Here is a 23736-nt window from a genome sequence, read left to right as displayed (position 1 = left end):
AAGAAAGAAAAAGGGAAGGTGAAAGAGAAAGGAAATTAGAGGTGCTTACTCTACCAGACATCAGGACTTAATATAAAACTTTAGTAATTAACACAGTGTAATACTGGTACAGGAATTGACAAATAGACCAATGAATATATTGTAGAACCCTAAAACTGACCCTCTTATATATGACACTGGCAGTTTACCAATCAATTGGAAGAAGACACTAGTCAATAAATTGTGCTTGTATAACTGCATATGGAAACAGATAAAAAGCCTTTCTCACATTATTTAAAAATAAATTATATACAACTATAAGTAAATTAATTAATAAATTAGAAAACTTAACATACTCACTGGATTGCCATAAACTGTAAGCTCCCTGAGAGAAGAGATACCATCAAGTTTTTCCAATTCTGCCATATCCTATTGAAAAGTTCGTAAGTTATTATCTGGTTAGATCCAACATTTTCAAATACACACTGATTTGCAGTAATTATATGTAAGTGCTAGATTGCTGCTAGCTCATTATTGAGTCCTCTGAAGTGAGCTTGAGTGACAATATTCTGTATTGTTGATTAAAGACACATCTGTATACTATTGTTTCTGAATAAATGATTGGCAGAGATGGCACTCTAATATGGTAAAGAGGCCATGGAGGAGCACTTGCAAGAAAAAACCAAATTGTTCCTCAGAAAAATTACCATCTATTCTAGGACTCACAGTATAGTTGGTTAATTTCATAAAGGATTGACCCAGAAAAATGGAAATGAAGATGAATCAGTCTAAACAATTTCAAATGTACACATTCAGCACAACCTTCACCATAAAGGAACACACAATATTGAGTGGACTGCATCCTGACATATTTGCTGGGAATATAGGTATATAGTTGAAAAACTATTTCTGTAGTTGAATGACTTGCCTTCACTTGCATGGGATTATTTATTATTATCTATTTAACATTGGTGAAAGTTTGAAAATACTGCACATTTTAGTTTTTGCAAAATTATTTCTACAATGCTCTTTCTGAAAAAATTTAGGCAATAAGCTCAGCTTAAGGTTGTTGCTAGTTCATTGTAATAAAACAATGTTACTGATGTTCCTATTATTTGGAATGACATGTGAATATAAACAATTCACCTAGTAACTATAAAAAAATTTAGACCTATTTTTGACCAATTGGAAGTAGAATTTGATTTTTAAAATGACTGATCTTTACTATTTTGATTTTGGAACTATCATAAAGGAGGACTTGGAAAAAGCTCTCACAGTCAATTATTTGCAGAGATCTTGTGCATTTGGTCCACAGGAAGTTCCTATCTGTGGACACAAAGACTGGTTGGGAAGCATGGACATGTGAAAAGTCTTACATTATTTTCTCAAATTAAATGGAGTATAGCAGTGTTCACTAGTAAATTATTTCTAACCAAAATGTGTGTTTCTCCTGGAAAATGTTATTATAATATGAGAAATCGAGTGTTAAATTTGTAGAGAATAATGCTGGTATAGAGACATCAAGCACACTAGTATGTTCATAATTAGGGGAAGAGTGCTAATGATTTCCTATTTTTATTTTTGTTTATTTTTTAATTTAAAAAAATTTTTCAATTACAGTTGGCATTCAGTATTATATTAGTTTTAGGTATACAACATAGTGATTAGACATTCATATAACTTATGAAATGATCACCCCGATAAATCTAGTACCTATCTGACACCATACATAATTATTACAATATTGACTATATTTCTTTTTTTTAAATTAAAGTTTATTGGGGTGACAATTGTCAGCAAAGTTACATAGATTTCAGGTGTATAATTCTGTTTTACATCATCTATAAATCACATTGTGTGTTCACCACCCAGAGTCAGTTCTCCTTCCATCACCATATATTTGATCCCTTTTACCCTCATCTACCACCCCCTAGTCCCTTCCCCTCTGGTGACTTTATTTCTTATACTATACTTTATATCACCATGATTATTTTATTATAACTATCAATTTGGATTTCTTACTCCCTTCCCCTTTTTTACCTACCCTCTCAACCCTCTCCTAGCTGTCAACCATCAAAATGTTCTCTATATCTGGGGGTTTGTTTCTGTTTGTTTATTTTGTTCTTTAGATTCCACATATAAGTAAAATCATATGGAATTTGTCTTTCTCTGTCTGACTTACTCCACTCAGCACAATATACTCTAGATCCATCAGTATTGTTGCAGTTGGCAAGATTTCATTCTTTTCAATGGTTGAATAATATTCCATTGTATATATGTACCACTTCTTCTTTATCCATCCATTGATGGAACATCCAGGCTGCCTCCATATCTTGGCCATTGTAACAATGCTGCAATGAACATATGGTTGTACACATCCCTTCAAAGTAGCGTTTTGAATTTCTTCAGATAAATACCCAGAAGTGGAATTACTGTGTCCTTCTTTGTCTCTTGTTATTTTTATTTTTTATTTTTTTAGATTTCATATATAAGTGAGATCATGTAGCATTTATCTTTCTCTGTCTGACTTATTTCACTTAGCATAATATCTTCTAGGTCCATTCACACTGTTGCAAATGGCAAGATTTCATTCTTTTAATTTGCTGAATAATATTTCTGTGTGTGTGTGTGTGTGTGTGTGTGTGTGTGTGTATGACCACACTTTCTTTATTCTCTTTATTTATGGACATCTATGTTGGTTCCATATCTTGGCTATTATTGGTAATGCTGCAGTGAACATGGGGTGCATGTATTTTTTCAAATTAGAATTTTTGTTTTCTTTGGGTAAATTCCCAAATGTGGAATTGCTGGATCATATGACAGCTCTATTTTTAATTTTTTAAGGAATCTCCATACTTTTTTCCAGAGTAGCTGAACTAATTTACAATTTCACCAACAGTGTAGGGTTCCCTTTTCTCCACATCCTTGTCAGTACTTATTTGTTGACTTATTGATCACAGTCATTCTGACAAGTGTGAGGTGATAGCTCATCATGGTTTTAATTCGCATTTCCCTGATAATTAGTGATGTTGAGCATCTTTTCATATGTCTGTTGGCATCTGTGTGTCCTCTTGGAAGAAATGTCTATTCAGGTCCTCTGCCCATTTTTTAATGGATTGGTTTTTTTTGTTTGCTTGTTTATTTGTTTGGTGTTAAGTTGTATGGTTCTTTATGTACTTTGGATATTAACCTTTTATTGGATGTATCATTTGTGAATACATTCTCCCATTCAGTAGATTGTCTTTTAGTTTTGTTGTTGGTTCCTTCACTGTGCAAAAAATTTAGTTTGATGTAATCCAATTTGTTTATTTTTTCTTTTGTTTTCCTTATTTGAAGAGTTGTATCTGAGCAAATGTTGCTAAGAGAGATGTCAAAGAGTTTACTGCCTATGTTTTCCTCTAGGAGTTTTATGCCTAACGTTTAAGGCTTTAATCCATTTTGAGTTTATTTTTGTATGTGATGTAAGAAAGTGGCCTAGTTTAACTTTGTTGCACGTATTTGTTCAGTTTTGCCAATACCACTTATTGAAGAGACCATCTTTAGCCCATTGTATTTTCTTGCCTCCTTTGTTGTAGATTAATTGACCATGTAAGCAAAGATTTATTTCTGGGCTCTGTATTCTATTTCATTGATCTATATATCTGTTTTTATGCCAGTACTAGACTGTTTTGATTATTGTAGCTACTATGAAGGTTAGTAGGAAGATTAAAAGAAGAAAGTATCAAACTCAACTCAAACTGTAATAAGTACTTAGTGACAACACAAACAGATCTAAAATATGACATAAGTAACGTAAAGCATGGAGGGGGGAGTAAAAATATAGTCCTTATAGAATATATTAGAACGTAAATGCCTATCAGCTTAAAATAGACTGCTATAGATAAATTGCTATAGATATATATATATAAACTTATGGTAACCACAAACCAAAAACTTACAAAAGATATACAAAGAGCAAAGAGAAAGGAACCTAAGCAAAACACTAAAGAGAAAGGAACCTAAGCAAAACACTAAAGAAAAATAGCAAACTACAGGGCAGAGGTCAAGAAAAGAAGAAAGATCTCCTAGAGAGGACTGCTGAAAAGAGACCTAGAACATTTGGAGCTAACCTTCTTTAGCAGGTAGATGCATGGGGGTAGGTTGGGTTTATAAGTCTAGAAGCAGGGTGGACATCTTTGCATCACCGATGATTTATATGCCTCTGCATCACAGAGTATTTGCATGGCATATAAATGATACATAATATACTAGCAAAGTTTTCATTGGTGTGTTTGGAAGCTTTATGTTCAGAGGAGTTAAGTCTTGTAAGTCTCATAACAAAAAACAAAATAATGTTACCTGGATTTTATTATATCCCAGGAAGAGTTTCTCTAGTTTTACCAAAGATTGTAATTTGCTCAGCTCTCGTAGTCTGTTTTCTTCCAGGTGAAGTGCTAACAGAGAACTTGGTTTGGCAAAGGCACTGTCATTAAATGCTCTGATGCGGTTATGGTCCACTACCAATTCCTGAAGGACTACTAAGTTGTCAAGCCCTTCAACTTGACTGATTTCATTCCCTAAAAAAGATAAACCATAGTATGTCAAGTGAACCCAAGCTTCCTGAATCAAAGCTTATCTATCTTCATTTAAATATTTTTTTATCAAATGATTTTTTTAAAAAAGTAAAGTATTGAAAAGATCATATTTCTAAGGAGAAATAGAAATATAATTTACAAGAAGGTAGCATCATCATAAAATATTTAGTAAAATTTCTCCTTCATGTTTGAAAGATCAAAATGTGATGTATGCAATGTACTGCATTGATCCAATCTGTCTGTTCAGTAAGTAAGTGCTAAAATAGTTGGTTTTGACAAAAGTAGATGTATAAAAGTGCTGCAAAAGATATGCTTCCTGAGTATACCTGATTATTCTAATAAGTATTCAAATAAGTATATCTAATTATTCATTAAAATGAACTAATTTGTTTTATTAAGTTGGAAAAATTCACCTTAATTATCTTATTTCTTTCATAAAAAAATACTTTTGCACCATGACTACATTTAAAAAGAATACATTACATTCTTTAAAACCTCAGTCCTTGCTTTATAACGAATGGTTTTTCTCTACTAGCAATCAATAGCAATCAATAGCTTTACAAGTATTAATGATAGTTTGTATGAAAAGAGGACCCTTGAGTTGACAAAATGCTTTTATATGTTTCCTATTAGTGTCTCAAAATAGGACAGGGAAAATATCATTTTTTAATGATCAGAAAACTGAGGGTCAGAGAAATTAAGTGACTTGCTCGAAGACGTAACAGTGGCAACACCAAGGTGAACCTAGACCTTTCACATTTTAAGCTCAGTGCTGCTTCTACTGTGCCATACTGTGTTTCATTCACTATTCCTCCTCCTCATCTATTATGGAGTGAATTGTGTCTCTCTCCTCGTGTGTTGAAGTCCTCACCCCGAGTACCTCACCACTAGAATGTGATTGTATTTGGAGATAGCGTCTTTAAAGAAGTAACTAAGGTTAAGTGAGGTCATTGGGGTAAGCCTTAATCCAGTATGACATGTCTTTATAAGAAGAGGCAATAAGGACACAAACACACAGAGGTGAGACCATGTGAGGACACAGAGACCATCTACAAATTAAGAGGAGAGGCCCTCAGAAGTGACCAACCCTGCTGACATCTTGGTCTTGTACTTCTGACCTCTAGAACTGTGAGGAAATGAATTGCTGTTGTTTAAACCACCCAGTCTATGGTAGCTTTGTTATGGCAGCCCTAGCAAACTAATGTGTTACTGAACACGTTATCACATGATCTTGGAAATCTTGTCCTTGAAATTTAGCATATTTCATCGAATTTATGACAGCAACAATTGTTAGGATATGTCAACATTTTATGTATACTAAGAAAGAAAAAAAATCTTGGCTAGGTAAGCTATGACATACCATCAATTAAGACACAATCAGATTTCAGATATGTTAAGATATAAAAACTCAGTCTCTTAGAATTGATGAGATATGGTAAATTTACCTTATTTTGTTTTATAGAGAAATTGATAACATCACAACCTTCAATAAAATTGCTCACAGAAACTTTCAAAATCTCACCTTTGAAACATTATCACTACCTTACTTATAAATGAAAAAAGTTTATAAAAGTTGAATTGCAAAAAACAACTCAGTTGTGTTACTATATTATGTTCATGAAATTATGTATTTAGACTGTCACTTTTAATATTTTAAGTCCAGTGGCCTAAAAATCACATGGGATAGCTTTAAGTACTGAATACAGTCTACAGGAGCATATTTCAGGCCATTACTCATTTTAGAATGTTCATTTTATTTATATTTATATATATATATATATATATATATATATATATATATATATATATATTTTTTTTTTTTTTTTTAAGAAAGGAAACACCAACACACTTATGCTGCATGTGATTTCGGGGATATTAAATTTCTATAACTAGCAACATTTACTATTATTTGAGATAAATTGGATCCTTAATCCTTAAGATTTTAACTTGCTTCCCGACAGCCCCACCCTGCCCTTCCTCCAAAACTCCACCTTCCCCACCTTCTTGCAAATTTACACAGCAGCAGAAATACAGGTTCCTTAGCTCTCTGTGGACCCTGGCATGGCCTTATTTTATTACTGTCTACATTAATGTACTCCCCTACAGCTTTTGCCCTCTTCCCCCTTTAGAACGATCTCAGAATCATCTCCTCCTGTTCAGTATCTTTAACCTAACTCACATCTTCATAAACCTCCAAATATGCTCATAACCTCAGCTAGCCACCATCCATCCATCCATCTGTTGCCTTTACTGCCTATCCAACCACTTCCCTCTAAATTGTTTTCACTTTGGTTTTTGCGCTTACCATGTTTCCAGATCTGATCCTCTAAAGGTTACTAATGGTCTCATTTTTGTTGGTCTCTAATTGTCCACATTCAATATTTTTTCATAGGTCTCATTCTTTTCAGCATTTGACTTTGAGGCCATTCATCCTCTTTTCTCCTGACGTTTAGAGTCAGCACTTCTTAGTTTTCTTTCAAAATTTCTTGTATGACTCCTTTGCTGGTTCTTTTTTCTCCAGCCTTCTTAATGCAGGGGGAAGGGTTGGGGTTTGGGAGGTTAGGGGTATACTGGGAGATTAGGGGGATATTAGGTTGGAGTGTGTGTCTCTACATCTCTTAACCTTTCATTTTTTCTCTAAACTTATTTCCTAAGCAAGCACATGCAGTTATGACCTCACCTATCACCTCCATGGGAATAATTCTAAAGTACACATCTCCAATCCTGACCTGTGGTCCAGGACTACTGCTTTAAAGTTTCCATTTTTATGTCTCAGTTGTCACAACACAAACTGATCTTTTCGTATTGCAAACGAGCAAACTTTCCCAGCAACTTTATCTAGCTTTAGTACTTCCCTTTTTGCCCAATTTCCTAATGAGATCATAAAAACATCTCAAACTACTTTTCTCTCCTTACATATCTAATTTAGCCATTAAGTCCTAATATTTCCTTCTTTTAAACCGCATTTTGGACTTATCTCTGACTCACCTTTCCCATTGACACTACTCTAGCCTTTATGTCCTTTGTGCTGGATAGAAAGTGCATGTGCTTTTGGAGTCAGAGCTGTGTTTGACCCTGTAAGATATACCACTCACTGGCACAAATTTAGGTAAATTATTTAACCCCACTGAGATTCAATTTCTTTCTTTCTTTTTTTTTAAATAATATGCATATAAAATTACTTACCTTGCCCAATGACTCAACAAATGGCAGCCATTATTGTCAGAGTAAACTGCCTCCCTTCCTGTATAAGGCCGCCCCTCTCTAATTTGCCATGTTAGACATGGCAACAAAACATACTACCCCTGTACATTATTAGATTAAAATAGACCTTCCGGGGTAGGCTGTCTACGTTTTTTGTATGTCATTGTATCTTTTAAAAGAACTGACATTGTTGTGCTCAATTTCTTGTTCTTTTAAGGCTAAGTCTCCATATTCTTGACCCAACTGACAAGCACCTTTGATAGGAAAAAAGATGCATTAAAATATGGTCTAGAAAAGCCTGGCTTACTATACTCAGATCAACTATAAAGCTATCTCCCCCTATGTTCTCACTGATGGATCTCCCAAACTTTCTTCTGTGTCATTAAATAATTATTGTTAGACTAATGTTCCAAACCCTGTTTTTTTCCTCATGCTACTTTTCTAAAAATTTATAATTCCTGCCTATATGCAACTGTAAAATGAGCATTATCCATCAAATTGGTCATGTTCAGAAGCTTTATAACTCCAAGAACTACATAGTCTTTGTTTTTACAAGGTCCCTTTTCAAGTGTTGGTCCATAAACACTTCAATCCTGTCCTTGTGACTCTCTGCTCCTCCCACCCCACTTGCAAAGCTCGCAGTCATGCTCACCTTCAACCTAAAGTCTACCAGTCCTCCCCAGAGTCCTAGATATGTAGAAGTTAATGTTTCAATTTCTCTTGTCTCTATACTTCTATTACAGTTAATAACACACAGTCAGAAATTAATTCATCTTTGCCTCAGTATAGCTCCACTGGCAGATCTTAAACTACTTTAGAGCAAGGATCTCAATTATACGTAATTACAATAATATAATATTTCTATGTCTTTCTTAATACTTTGCATAATTCTGCATTTAATGAGTACTTGTGAATTACTCACTGGTTACTTTCTATTGTTTTCAAAAATAGAATGTGATCTAAAAGTAAATTATGATGTAATACTGTACATAGCCCTAGAATACTGCCCTAGAGAATGCAATATTCTATAGTCCTAAAATATAGTATTTACATTATTTATGTAAATAACCCAAGAAAAATCCATTTGTGATTACTAAAATATTTTTGTCAATGAACCCGTTTTAAGTAAATGTTGATGCCTGTATGTACTTATCAAAAAGGATGATGATCAAATCAGTTTTTAATCACAGATTTACACATTAACATTGTTGCTACTCACCCTGTAGAAAGAGGAATTTTAAATTTCTTAGTCTGTTTAGTTGTAGCTGAATTAAATTACTAATTCCATTGTAGCCCAAATGAAGAACTTCTAAACTGTGCATTATTGGAGGCAAATTTTCATTGCTCATTGTATCTCTGAAACACAGATGCAAATTTGATCCTATAAACTTAATTTCAAACCAACTGTATCATAAAAAGGCAGTGTTGTATGTACTTACTATAAATTGAAGTTAAAAACAGAAAATGAGCGAATTTACTAATATATCAGAATTAAACTGTAATATGTCTATTTATATTATATCTAATAATCATTTTTATTCTTTAAAAATATTTTTATATGGTAAAGAATAAAAGGGCAGAAAGTTACTTAAAATGAAAAGCAAGAGTGAATGCAATCAGCTAAGAAAAAGAAAAAAATGCATGTAGATTGGAAAGGAATAAAGTAAAATTGTCTTTATTCTTGGATGCCACGATCTTGTATTTAGAAAATCCTAAGCAGTCCACCAAAAAACAATTATTGCACTAAAATATATTATGGAGTTAAAAAAAAATAGGCTACAGGACAGCCGTATGCATATAAATGGAATGTCCATAGCAACTTTAATCAAAACAGCCTGAAACTGGCCAAATGTTCATCAACAATAAATGGATAAACAACTTGTCATATAATCTATATAATGAAATGCTACTCAGCAATAAAATGAAATGAATTACTGACACTTGCAACATAAAAAGAATTATGCTAAATGAAAGAAGCCAGACACAAAAGACTACTTATTCTATAATTCTAATCATATGAAGTTCTATAAAAAGGCAAAATTTATAGTATAGGAAGCATATCAGTGGTTGTTGCCAGGGTATGGGGGTAGCGGCCTGCAAAGCGATGTAAGGAAAGTTTTTGAGATGGGAATAGTTTGTACCTTGATTGTGGTAATGGTCACACGATGAATACATTTATCAAAATTCCTTAAACTGGAAACCATCGACAAAATAAAGAGGCCACCAACTGAATGGGAGAAGATTTTTGCAAACAATGCCTCCAATAAGGGGCTAATATCCAAAATGTATAAGGAACTCATACAACTCAACAACAACAAAAAACAAACAATCCAATTATAAAATGGGCAGAGGACCTGAATAGACATTTCTCCAAAGAGGACATACAGACGATTAGTAGACATAGGGAAAAATGCTCAACATCACTAATCATCAGAGAAATGCAAATGAAAACCATAATGAGATATCACCTCACACCAGTCAGAATGGCTATCATCAACAAGACAATAAGTGTTGGAGAGCCTGTGGAGAAAAAGGAACCCTCATACACTGTTGGTGGGAATGCAGACTGGTGCAGCTGCTATGGAAGGCAGTGTGGAGGTTCCTCAAAAACTTAAGAATAGAATTACCATAATATGCCCCAGCAATCCCTCTCCTAGGTATCTACCCCAAAAATCTGAAAACATTTATCTGTAAAGATATATGTGCTCCAATGTTCATTGCAGCTTTATTTACAGTGGTCAATACATGGAAACAACCAAAGTGTCCTTGAATAGATGGTTGGATAAAGAAGATGTGGCATATATACACAATGGAATACTATTCTGCCATAAGAAAAGATGAAATAGTGCCATTTGCGACAATATGGGTGCATCTTGAGATTATTATGCTAAGCAAAATAAGTCAGACAGAAAAAGTCGAGAACCATATGATTTCACTGATATGTGGTATATAAAATTGAAAACAACAAAGGAACAAGACAAACAAATGAAGAAACAAAAACTTATTGACACAGACAATAGCTTAGTGGTTATTAGAGGGTTATTATTAGAGGGTGAGGGAGGAGAGGGATGGTAGATGAGGGTGAAAGGGATCAAATATATGGTGATGGAAGGAAAACTGATTGAGTAGTGAACACACAATGTGATATATATAATCAGTGATGTATTACAGAATTGTACACCTGAAACCTATGTAACTTTACTAACAATGTCATCCCAATAAACTTTAATTTAAAAAAATTCACTAAACTGTGCACTTAAATTGGTGAGAATTATTATGTATAATTCATTAAAGGTGATAAAAACACAAGGAATGCTCTTCGTTGGGAAAAATATAATGAAAGTATTCTGACTTGGAGATAACATATACCTCTTTATGTTCTACCAAAAATGTGTAGGAACGTGGGAGGTATGTCCTCATCTTCATAAAGTATCTTTTCCATTGCTACATTAAATAACCAGATAAATAATTTAGAAACAAAAACAAACGTTAAAAGAAACCTAAGCCCATGCTCCTAGGTTAGGGGTTCTTTTGTGGGGTGATAAAATGTTCTGGAATTAGATGGCCATAATGGTTACACAACTTTCTGAATATAGTAAAATAATCCCGGAATTGTGCATAGAGGGTAAATGCTATTGTTTGTGAATTGTATCTCAATTTGAAAAAACCAAGGTCATTAAACATACAAGAGTTTTCACTTTTTTTTGTTTTTTACAATATGGGTATGAAATAGAAGAAACAGGGAAAAAGCAGTGACAAAGGAGTATTTTCAGTATCTCATTTGAGATGTTTATTTTGGCATGTAGCTATTAAATAAGTATTAAAATAAGCTAAATGTATGTTACTGCTATCATTAATGTGACTAAATGCTTTTTATATTCCCAACCAAAATTATTTATAATTGTAAAAAAAAACCAAAAACTAGTACCTGTTTATTTTTGAAGTTCCTTGCTGTCCATAGCCACTTGAAGGTACTTTCTGATAGAGTAGCTGTCTGCTGGTCAGGTGAGTCTGAGGCTTTAATCTGGGCATGATTGATTCAATATGATTATAGTTGAGGCATAAGACCTACAGAAAGGATACCTTATTAATCAGACATTAAAATATGAATGCTGCTATACATGTATCTTTGATTTGAGATTACTAACTTAAAAACTATTAACATGGTTGCACCATACAACATCATTTAATAATATCAGTTGTTAAAAATGACAAATTTTTATACACATTATCTGGATTGGGCTTTAAATGTGTTTTTTATTATCTGACATGCTGGGAAATGACAACATTTCAAACAAAATAATGGAGATTCTAGAAAACTGCTCAACTTTCTTAATCTGCACACCTGACTTCTCCAAGCCTGATTTAGGTGAAATAACCCCTTAGTTGGAGAGATCGCTATTTCCCTCTGTTTAAAAGGCCTTAGTAGGTGGCTCAGTCAAAGCTATAGGACAGGAGGCAAAGAAGCTGCTTTGAGAACCGCAGTGTCCTCCAACTTCATACCATACCCACTCACTGTAGAGGCAGCCTTTTACCCCATCTTCCTACTGCAGAGTAAGATTTACTGTTTACGTATAAAATAACCACGTAAAACTAAGGTCAACCAAAATAACTTTGGAAGTTAATACTTTCTCATGCTTGACAAGAAACAAAACAACAAAAAAACCCACAAAACAAAAAAAGCTTTCGGAATAAATTCTCTTTTTGAGAACATGAAAATATATTTTAATCCAAAGTAAAGAAGATTACAGCTTGCGTTGAAAACTTTGATAGAAAATTTGTGACTCACCTTCACATTAGGCAGATAGATTAATCCACTGAATGAGGTAAGATTATTGTTCTGTAGATTCACATTACACACATTTCTAAATTGGTCAACTGGAATCAAATCCACAGTTCTGAATTTAGACAAAGTTATACTTTTAATAGGAAAATTAATTTTAATAGGAAAATTATAATTTTAATGGGAATAACCTAGTACAATTTTTTAAAAAAATCTCATCTGACAAATGCTATCAAAACAAACCGCCATAATGTAAAATGTATGGGCCAAGTGATCAGATAAGTAACATTTGCAAAGTTGGACACTATGTAAGAAAATGACATAGAATTTGATTGCTTTAAAAAACATGTCTATTACCACATAAACATAGCACTATCATAAAAGAAACTTTAAGTATAAACATCCCCAATTTCTTTATAAATTCACATGTTCATGAAACCATAGTGAAATAGATATGGTAAATCATAAGATTGTCAGGTTGTAAACTGCAGAGGATAAGTGTGAAATAGGTTATTTATGAAATACCAGGAAGGGGGTAGGAATGGGAAAGAAAAGGAGAAAGCAGGTAAGGTCTCTGAAAACAGAGTTTTCTCTGAGATCCCCAGAAAACTTCTATGGCATTCCACCTTGTAAGGATGTTTTGGTAATTAAACATAATGCTTGATTCCTAGTCCATAGCTTTACAACTGTCTCACCTTCCTTTGAGCCATGAAAGAGAAAGGCATAAAGCTAAATCATGTTGCCCTAACCACTTCTTTAAACAAATTCTAAACCCCAGAGTTACAATTATGACATACTTTTATCCATGAATAGCTAATTCATTCAACATGTTTTTATTAGTATTTCCTAAGTACAGACAATCAATGTGTTTGGAAGGCTATAGCAAATATGAAAAGACACTGTCTCTGCCCTCAAGAAGTGGGATCCAGAAAAATTAAAATAAAAAAGGAGAATTGCTATAGTACAGTTAGGTGTAATGGTATCTTATGGAAAGAAAAAACTATTTGGGGAAATCAGGAATGACTTCACATTGGAGAAAGATCTTAAAATGAGACTTGGAGAATCTATAGGCATTTGTTAGGCAAATTAGAAAAGAAAGAGTTATAGGTAGTGTAACAGGTATAAGCAAAGGCAGAAACATGAAACAGCATCTTTTGATTGAAATTAAGGAACTAGGATATTTTAGAATTTCTGGAGTATAAAGCATTATGGGGTAGTAAAGGTAAGGGTTACAAGAAATAAAAAAAGGTAATTAAAGGGTTTTCTATGCCATACCTTTGTATGGGACATTACATTTTGTTATGTAGACAATGGAAAGCCATTGAACAATTTTGACAAGGGAAGTGGTTTGATAAAACTGGCATCTTAGAAGGCAGTATGAATAATAACTAGACTTGGCAGGGAAGGTTATATAAGACGAAAACCAAAAAGATCACCGAGAAAGTTTCTTAAACAGTTCATTTCCCAACCTAAGCCAATGGCAGTGACTATGGAAAGAGGGGGTGGGGTAATTATGAGACATAGAGTCTACTTAAGACATGGACTCTGCAGAACATGGTGATTAATTAAAAGTGGAGGACAAAGCAGGGAGAGAAATGGCTCCTAGCAATTGAATATTCAAGTGAGGAGCCTAGATTTGGGCTAAATATGGGGGTCACTATCATAAACATATGGCTAGAGATGTCTGCCTGTGACGAGTATAAAATAAGAATAAGAGAGAAGACAAAACGATTTATTAACTAGGAGTACAGTGATAGCTTTCATGAGAATAGCATCAGACAGATGATGGCAGTGGAAGCCAGACTGCACTGATTAGAGTGATACGTTGTGAGTAGCAAATTTTAAAATTTAAAAGAAAAGAGAAATACAAAGTCTTAGAAAGAGATTGATGACATTTTAACCATAGTGTGGAATAATAAAAATTATTCATGCATTTCATAGGGTGGTAAAGCTAGCATGAGATTCTAAAGCAGGGTAGATAATTTTCTGAATTATTGGTTATATTTGAATCAGATGTATAAATTATAATCCTTAGAAAAATGATAGTAATTACATATTTAATTATAATATCAAAAAGCATATAATAAAATAATTGTACCTGATGGATGATGAAGTCCAATTTAGTTCTTGCATTTGGGTGAAGTTTGAATGTCCTTGCCGTTCTGCAATCATGTCAGAAGTAAGTCTGCCACCAAACAAATCTTTTGCACACTCAGTCTCTGGTGGTTCCTATGTGTGAGAACATTTAGAAAGTGATGTCTTCTCTTACAGATGACTAAATGGCATTAATCATTAATTCTTTAGTTCCAGGTCAAAATGGAGTGGATGCATTTCTCCCTAGTCCTTCTACTAAGCACAACTAGAAGCCCTGCTCATCATATATAAAATAAACATAAGGAGCCTGGCAGGTGCAGAGCAAAAGGCAGACCAGCTAGCGACCTTGGGACCTGAGGAATGACACTGTGGTGAGTCTCCCGATGTGTTATAATAAGAAATGTATGTTTGGTCTTCATCCAATGCTCCTGGCCTGGCCATATAGTCACGCAGGAGGGCAATGGAAACCTGGCCTACTAAAGGGATGCCCATAGGGGCATGGCCCTATGAGGGGTACATTAAAGTAGGACGTGTCAACGCCCATTGGAACTGTCTTCCGGGTTTGGAAGGTGATTGGAATTGACAAGCAGATGCGCCACCTGGGTCTTAGTTAATGTGGCCACCTGGGTCTATGACGTGAACAGGTGGACAGTGGGGGTCTATAGCAGAGATGAGCTGAAGCCTTGCACCCTCTGAGGCACAATTTTGTAAGACTGTTCAGTTAGCCAGCAAAAGAGACAGAGACTGCAGATGGCCAAGTGGAAGATTTCCCTGGGGAGAAGGTCCTAAACATAGCTGGCAGGTCAGACTGATGCTACCAGTCCTGGGGGGGGTGGGTATCGGGGGGTGGATACAAATGGGTCTTGACAGGAATAGGTACTGACTCTTGACTGGGTTTTGCTTACCCAGCGGTAAAAGCAAATGCTCAGAGTGCTATAAAAGAGCTGGAACAGAAGATACTGTAACAATTTTGATAGCTGACTGTTATTTCTTCAGACAAAGGAACACACTCGACACCCATCATGTCCAACAACGGCAGAGAGATATCCTCCTCAGAGTAACAGTTTGATAGAGAAATGGAATGGGCAATGAAAACATTGGTTGTCTAACGGGGAGATAAAAGCACAAAGGGCTGACTTGGCTGCCTTCATGAGAGTGCTCACACTCAGTGTGAACATGTGTGAGGCTAAAGGTGTGTCCCTACCGGACGGATTTTTCTGTTTTTCTGGTGGACGTGGGGAAGGATGCTGGTATGACTGCAGTTCTTGCTAAGGAAGGATGCTGCTGGTATAACCACTATACTTTTTTTCTTCCTCTCCCCATGTCACCTCAACTTTTCTTTTCTACCTTATGCCATGGTCCTGAGACCACGGCTGCAACGGTAAGTGCTGGAAACAAGGATGATTCCTAAGCAATGAAACTGTGACTGTGTTTTTAAACCGTATGTCAGAATTCCTATGGGTCTGATGGGGTGGGTTTTGCCTTTACCTTAACCTGGCAAAATTGGGGTTAACAGTGAATGTAGCTGTATTTCCTGGTGGCAAAAATAGTCCACTAGTTTTGCACCTATGTAACCTTCCACTTTTTGAACAGGAGTGCCCGAGGGGGAGGTGCTTGCTAGACTAGCATTGCTGTCTGCAGTCTAGACCAGCACAGTGGCTGAACCCACTATCCCTTCCACAGGTGGAAAAGTTTGGCTATACATGGAGAGGAGAGATAGTAGTTATGGGCAAAGGAATTAATAAATAGGTTATATCATTAGGAAAATTCAATATTACATTAAAATCTCAAAACAGGCTCAGAGCAAGAGATGATATTGTCTCTTAACTCAATCATATCAGATGCCTAAAAAGGTGAAGCTATGTTTTCTGAGATCACTCCTGCTTTTGGAACCTGACAAGGTCTCCAGTGGAAGCCTGCATATCTGAGTGGCCTCATCCTGGGAGATATTTTCATATGATTATGGACTGGATAATGACTGAATGGGATTGTAGTAATAGGCCAGTATCTTTTTAATTTTATGATCATTTTGCTGTAAAGGATCTGTGTTCAAAGACCAGGAGGTGGACTGTGATATTGTGATTTATAATAAAAAATATGTATTTGGTCTTCACCCACTGTTCATGGCACATAGCTCCTAAAACCTTTTCATTTCCTATATAAAAGCGATAGGGGCATCTTTTGTTATATTTGGTCTTTTGTCATAGGTTCCTGAAATAGATCCAGAATCTAAAGATGAATGTCTTGGTATTCATAACAAGCTCTTTTAAACCATATCTGAGTTTATGGGAACGAGGTGACTTTTGGAAAGTCCCTAAGGATGGCAGTTGGTTGCCAGCGGAACTAACCATGATTAAAGGGTTAGAATTTTCAGTCCCACCCCCTGACCTCCAGGGAAGGGAAAACGGCTAGAGGTTGAATCAGCTATCAGTGGCCAATGATTTAATCAATCACAACTACATAGTGAAGCCTCCATCAAAACCCCAAAAGAGAGGGGTTCAGGGAGCTTCTGGGTTGGTGAACAGGTAGAAATGCTGGCAGACTGGTGTGCTCAGAGAGCATGGAAGCTCTGTGCTCCTTCCTATGCCTTGCCCTATGTGTCTCTTCCATCTGGTTGTTCCTGAATTATAGCCTTCTATCATGAGCCAGTAATCTAGGAAGGAAATATTTTCCTGAGTTATGTGAACTGTTCTAGAAAATTAATCAAACCTAAGAAGGTGGTCATGGGAGATCCTATTTATAGCCACTTAGAGTACAGGTGACAACTTGTAATAGGCCTCTGAAGTGGGGGTGGGGGCAGTATCATGGGACTGAGCCCCGATGCTATCTCCAGGTAGATAAATGTGGGACCTGATGATATCTCCAGGTAGATAATGTCAGAATTTAGTTGAATTCTGGGATACCCAACTAATTTTGGAGAATTGTATGATGTGTGGAAAACCCATACATTTGGTGTCAGAAGTGTTGTGAATGTGGTAGTAGTGTAAGAGTAAAGGAAATACACAGAAGTGAGTTTTTCCTTTAGTCCTGTGTTTTTTCTTGTCCCTCACGTATGCTGAAGTAGCTGCTAGGGACCAACAAGCCAGAAACCCCAACATCCCAATAAGAGAAAACAAACAAAAAAAAGTCCACAAAAAAGCCTACTTTCTTTAGCCAAAAGACTAGAAAAGGGGAAGCCTAATAAGCAGAAAATTTTTATACAATAATGGGTTTACTCTGACCAAACTCCATGAAATGCATTGCGGCCCTACTTCTACCAGTAAAAGCAGAATGGGAGCATACACTTCTGGCCTTGCCCAGCTGTAACAGGGCACCCCTCCATCATTCCCCACTGAGTCGGGAGCCTGAACCTTCACCCTGTCCCAGTAGTAATGTATCCACCCAGAGAAGTGTTACTAGAGAACACATGTGGAACCTGTTCCACTTCCACCCAGTAACAACGATCTGTCTGTTATTAGTGATGCACTTTCCCATTCAGGATGAGACAGTGGAGGCCTATGGGGAATGTGAGCTTCTCCCCTAGCCTAGCAATGGAAGCATACACCTCCAGGTTGTTCACAGAGGCCAAGTAGGGGAACTTGACCTTCTACCTCTCACCTGACAGCAACAAAGTGACGCCCCATCTCCTTACTGGTGCAGTGACATGGAAAGCTTGCTAAAATAGAAGATTTAAATAAAATCCACAGTCTCTGACATAATACCCAAAATTTCCAGAATATAATAGAAAACTCTAGCATAACATGATCAGGAAAACCTCAACTTGGATGTGAAAAGGCAAACAACAAACACCAACACTGAAATGACACAGATATTAATTATCTGATGAGGATTTCAAAGCAGCCATCACAAAAATGCCTCAATGAACAATTGTGAACATGCTTCAAACAAATGAAAATATAGAAACTCTCAGCAAAGAAATAAAATGCGTCAGCAAAGGATTAGAAGATATAAGGAAGAAGCAAGTGGAAATTTTAGAGTTGAAAAATACTATAACCAAATAAACACAGTGGATGGGCTCAACAGCAAAATAGAGAGAACAGAGGAAAGAGTCTGGGAACTTGAACATAGAACAATAGATATTACCCAACCTGAACAAAAGAGAGAAAATAGACTTAAAAAAATGAGCTTCACCTTACCAAGATAGACTACATCCTGAATATGTGGGACCCTAACAAAAGATTTAACATTAATATCATTGGATTCCTAGAATGGAAGAAGAAATAGAATGGAACTGAAAAAGTATTAGAAGAAATAATGGCTGAAATTTCCCCAAATTTGTCAAAAGTCATAAACCTACAGATTCAAGAAGCCAAGCAAACTCCAAAAGAGCATAACACCTCAAAATCTATGTCAAGACACATAATCATAATCAATTTTCTGAAAACTAAAGACAGAAAAATCTTGAAAGCAGTGAGAAATGAAATCTTACCTATAAGAGGAAAACAATTTGAATTACAGCAGCTTTCTCATCAGAAACCATAGAAACCAAAGAATGTTGTGGTTCTCATTCACAAGATGTTGTGCCACATTCTTTTGATTTCCATGGTTTTTCATCAGAAACCATGGAAAAAAGTTGTCAACCCAGAATCCTATATCCAGAGAAAATATCATTCAGAAATGAAGGGAAAGTTAAGACATCCCCAGATGAAGGAAACTCAGCAAATTTGTCAACAGCAGACTTAACCTAAAAGAAACAGCCAAAGGAAGTTCCAGAAAGAAAGAAAGAAAGAAAGGAAGGAAGGAAGGAAGGAAGGAAGGAAGGAAGGAAGGAAGGAAGGAAGGAAAGAAGGAAGAAAGAAAGAAAGAAAAAGGAGGAATCTTGGAATACCAGGAAAGAAGAAAGCATGCCAGAAAGATATAAGTACAATAGACTTATCTTCTCCTCTTGAGTTTTCTAAATTATATTTGATCAGTTGAAGTAAAAAAGTATAATATTGTCTGATGTGGTTCTCAATATATAGAGAGGAATATTTAAGGCAATTATAAACAGTAGAGGAGAAAGACTTAAAAGCAAGTAAGGTTTGTAATGTTTCACTCAAGCTAGTAAAAATGTCAACACTAGTAGACTATAAGTTATGTATATATAATGTAATACCTAAAGAAACCAGTAAAAGGATAAATCTATATAAAAAGATATACTAAAAAAATAGAATTCTATAAAATGTTGAAGTAGTTCACAGGAAGCTTTCTCTTTCAGATAAACAAAAAAAGAAGAAGAAAAACAAATAGAGGAAACAAACAGAAAACAAACAATAAAATGGCAGACTTAAGCACTAACATGTCAATAATTACCCGAAATGGAAGTGATCTACACTTACCATTTAAAAGATAGAAATTGGCAGTGGAGAAAAGAACATGACCCAATTGTATGCTGTCAACAAGAAATTCATTTCAAATATAATGATAAATAAGGTTGAAAGTAGAAAGATGGCAAAAGATATACTACACAAACATTAATTGAAAGAAAGCAGGAGTGGTTATATTAATATCTGATAAAATAGGCTTTGATACAAAGGAAATTACCAGGGACAGAGAGGAAAATTACATACTAATGAAAGGGTCAATCTATCAAGAAGACATAACAATCCTAAAGGTGTATGCACCAAACAACAGGGCTGCAAAATAAATGAAGCTACAGTCTCCAGTTATTCTATCACACATTAATGTCGGTGTAGCTGTGAAGGTATTTTGCAAGTCTAATCAAAGCTCCCAATTTGTTGAATTTCAATCTTGGATAAACTGGGTGGGCCTGATTCAAGCAACTGAGAGGCCTTAAAAGCAGCGATGAGACTTTCCTGAAAGATAGAAGGAATCTACATACAGACAGCAGCTTGGGTCCATGACCATGAGTTCCAGCCTGCCCATAAACTTCTCCTCCTAATAGTCTGTCCAATGGGTTTCAGACTTGCTTAAGCAGCCCCAACAAATTGTTAAGTATTCCTGGTAACAAACTTCTTAACACACACACACACACACACACACACACACACACACACCCTCATACTAGTTATATTTTTCTGGTTGAACTTTGAATGATACAATCTAAGAATAAGTTTAAAAAAATACATTAATTCAGCTGAAGGAATACCACAGTTTTTGTATTTTTCATAATCATAAAAATAACATTTGATCAGTGTCCTCCTAAATCAGGGATTGGCAATCTTTTTCTGTACTTTTCTTGTAAAAATAATGTTTTAAAAATAGAAGCATGTAGAAAGAGGGGATAAAATGAAAACACAACTACCCAGACTGCTCTCTGGCTCTTCATAGTCTGTGTCCTCCCTTGGTTCCTACTTCAAAGAAGGCAGTGTGATTATATGTCCAGAGTTTGGACAGAGAGTGAGGCTCAGCTGTTCAGGCTTCACCATTAGTCATATTACTTGGAATAAGTCATATAAATTCTCCGGAGTTCTTTGTGCTCATCCATAAAATAAAGGATTTGGACTATGTCATTTCTAAAGTCCATGTCCATTTACATCTCAAACACCCTAGGATTGTATTGCTCTTCTATCTCCCTCTGCACCTACTTTTTTTGGCTTCCTCTTTACATTATATTAAAGCTTCACTTAGATTTACATTCTCTATTCTGTTTTCTTAGACAATTTTACATAAGCTTTTGGTTTTAACTATCAACTTCCAAATCTAAACAAAGGCAAATTAAGTTTCCATATTTAAATTGTCTTCTTTTTTCAACTGCCTACTTGACATCTCCAGTCAGATAATCTACTATCATATAAAACTTAGTAGATAATTAGTGCAACGCTAATCATCTTATTTTTGAAAACTGCCTTTCCTCCTATATTCATATTTCTGTTATGATATCTCTTATTGGCACAGACTCAAACTTTTTACACTTCCTTTTTCCTTGTCCTTCAAATCCAGTCAGTTGCCAAGTTCTGTCAGTTCTCCCCAGTATTTCTCATATCTTTCAGCTCTCCATTTTAAAGTCAGTTCCCCTTGGTTTAAGTTCTCATTACCTCATACGTAGACTATTCTAATGGCCTCTGATTGGTCTTTCATCTATCACTGTAAACACAGCTGTTAGATTACATTCCTAATACATAGTTTTCAATACGTTATCCTCCTACTCAAAAATCTTTACTGCCTTCCCATTATGTCTCAATTAAAGTCTAAATTATCAAGTCTAGTCTTCATGTCCCATTATTAATTCATATTCTTCCTCATTCCAGAAAGAATTTGTGGCAGCTTATAGGAAGTACATAGAATCTGATAGCAAAATGAAAATAATAAACAGTGAAGATCAAGACCAAGAATGATATATTAGAATAGATCAACATGGGGTAAAGGGACAGAGAGAGAGACCATAAATCTTACAGGGTTTTCTGTTATTGAACCATAAATTTGGCCCTGAGCTTTTAGGTAGTTGAAGTGAAAAGGAAAATGGTTAAATCATACTCATTGTCCGTGAGCAGAACATAAATTTTCTTTAGAGGAAGAAGTTTTTCCTACACTTACTTCTAAAAGCACTTTCTCACGTGATCCTTCAAATGAGAACCCAGAGAGATGGGAAGGCTAAGACCCTCACCAACATTGTTAGAGCAAATGAAGTACTAGTTTCCTAAGACTACTTTTAAAACATCCCTCAATGAAAGCCAACAATAAAACCCAGTAAACCAGATTCTAGGGAGTTTGTGTTGGGGGAGAGTTTTGGAATTCTCCATTCTGAGGAGGGTTCCAGAAAATGCTAGAATTAGTAATCTTCTCAGAGCACCTCAAAGTTCCAAATAATCTCTCAATTTTCTAGATTTGATCCGTGTAATTGTCTGACAGGAGATAGGCAGTGTTACCCAGGGAACCTTTTTATTCTTCATATATGTGTCATGCACTTACCCTGTTACATGGAAATCAGGAGCCCTGTATTAACTTGCTTCTTATAGACTTCAAATTTTCAAATATTACTTTCATATTTAGTCCTATGTTCTGTGTTATTTTTCTTTACAGTTTACTAGTAACGTTGACATACCATTTGTCCATTTGAATATATTTTTTTAAACTATTAACATCTGTATTTTTCCAGGAAATAGAAAGCAGTTTTTAGGCCCAAGAGGATGATAGAGCTCCAGAGCATTTTTTTCTATCTCATCCCATAAAATTGTGCTCTTTAGTTTTTAGGCATTGAATTCAGTGGGTGCAAATATAGGCAGCATCTTCCCTCCTCTGCCACCTCAAGTTATACAATTAAGAACTGGCCAGATGAGAAAATTTAAAAACCCAGGACTAAAATGTGCTTTGGAGACCTAGATATTAATAAGCATAGTAAGTTTGAATATCATACTAGTGATAAAGCAATGTTCAAAATGATCGTGGCTGATGGGTGTGTGAATATGCAGCTTGGACCAAATACTATGAGTCATAAAGCAACTTACAATTGAGATTCCATCCAATGCTTTCAGTTCTGGAAGATGAAATATTACAAACAACCGGTAGTTTTCTTGATTCCACACAATAATGTTTCCATACATGTCAAGAATGACCAGGTTGCATAAACCCTGGGTAATAAAAATACATACATTTAAAGTGATCTGTATATATCACTCTAGCAATTTTTTCCCCTTAAAGAGTTTAATCATCTTGAATTATAATATTTGAATCACCCTATCATTTCACAGTTATTTGAGTGTCTTTAAGCGCACTTTTTAGTGTAAGAAAAACACTACCTTCTGATGAGGGATAAACTGAAGTGCTTCTGCCTTCAGAATTCATCTTAAGGAAAAATGTCCTTTCTTACCAGACAAAACCTTTTGACCTGCCCTTGTTGTGAAGGAAGGGTCCTGAGTAGATATGGATGGATGAGGTTGAGACAAGAGGGAATAAAACCACTCTTCATCATAATGTAAAATGGTTTGTTCTGTTGCTACTGCCGTTGATTAGGTTGCTTCTGCAGCTTTAGAAGTAGTAGGTATATAGGGGAGTAGGATGGGGAGAAGGCAAACTTAAGGGAAGGTGGGAAATGGACATATGTTTTTGGTAGGAGATAAAGTCCTGGAAATATGGGAAAAGGAAAGAGGCCATGGTGAGAGTTCCAGTGGTAGGAAATGGTCATTGAACTTTGGATACAAGGAAATCACACATTACATTTGA

General features: G+C 35.4%; 1 protein-coding gene across 2 annotated transcripts in view; it reads right to left on the bottom strand.

Moving 5' to 3' along the window:
• The window catches only part of LRRC9 (leucine rich repeat containing 9), a 99488-nt gene that overhangs the window by 12495 nt on the left and 63257 nt on the right, over positions 1-23736 (bottom strand). The window contains exons 23-29 of one of the 2 annotated variants that reach the window (XM_074327409.2): positions 23022-23144; positions 14639-14769; positions 12547-12655; positions 11686-11825; positions 8977-9113; positions 4318-4535; positions 340-408 (exon numbers count right to left, since the gene is read on the bottom strand). In XM_074327409.2, coding sequence (XP_074183510.2) covers positions 340-408; positions 4318-4535; positions 8977-9113; positions 11686-11825; positions 12547-12655; positions 14639-14769; positions 23022-23144 — 927 coding nt within the window. The remainder of the gene's footprint in view (positions 1-339; positions 409-4317; positions 4536-8976; positions 9114-11685; positions 11826-12546; positions 12656-14638; positions 14770-23021; positions 23145-23736) is intronic. The other variant, XR_012494668.2, reaches the window with a different exon arrangement.

Source organism: Rhinolophus sinicus, chromosome 3 (genome assembly GCF_057876585.1).
Source record: "Rhinolophus sinicus isolate RSI-liver-muscle chromosome 3, RSI-T2T, whole genome shotgun sequence".
In the NCBI taxonomy this organism is placed as follows: Eukaryota; Metazoa; Chordata; class Mammalia; order Chiroptera; family Rhinolophidae; genus Rhinolophus; species Rhinolophus sinicus.
This window is presented reverse-complemented; position numbering and strand designations above follow the sequence as displayed.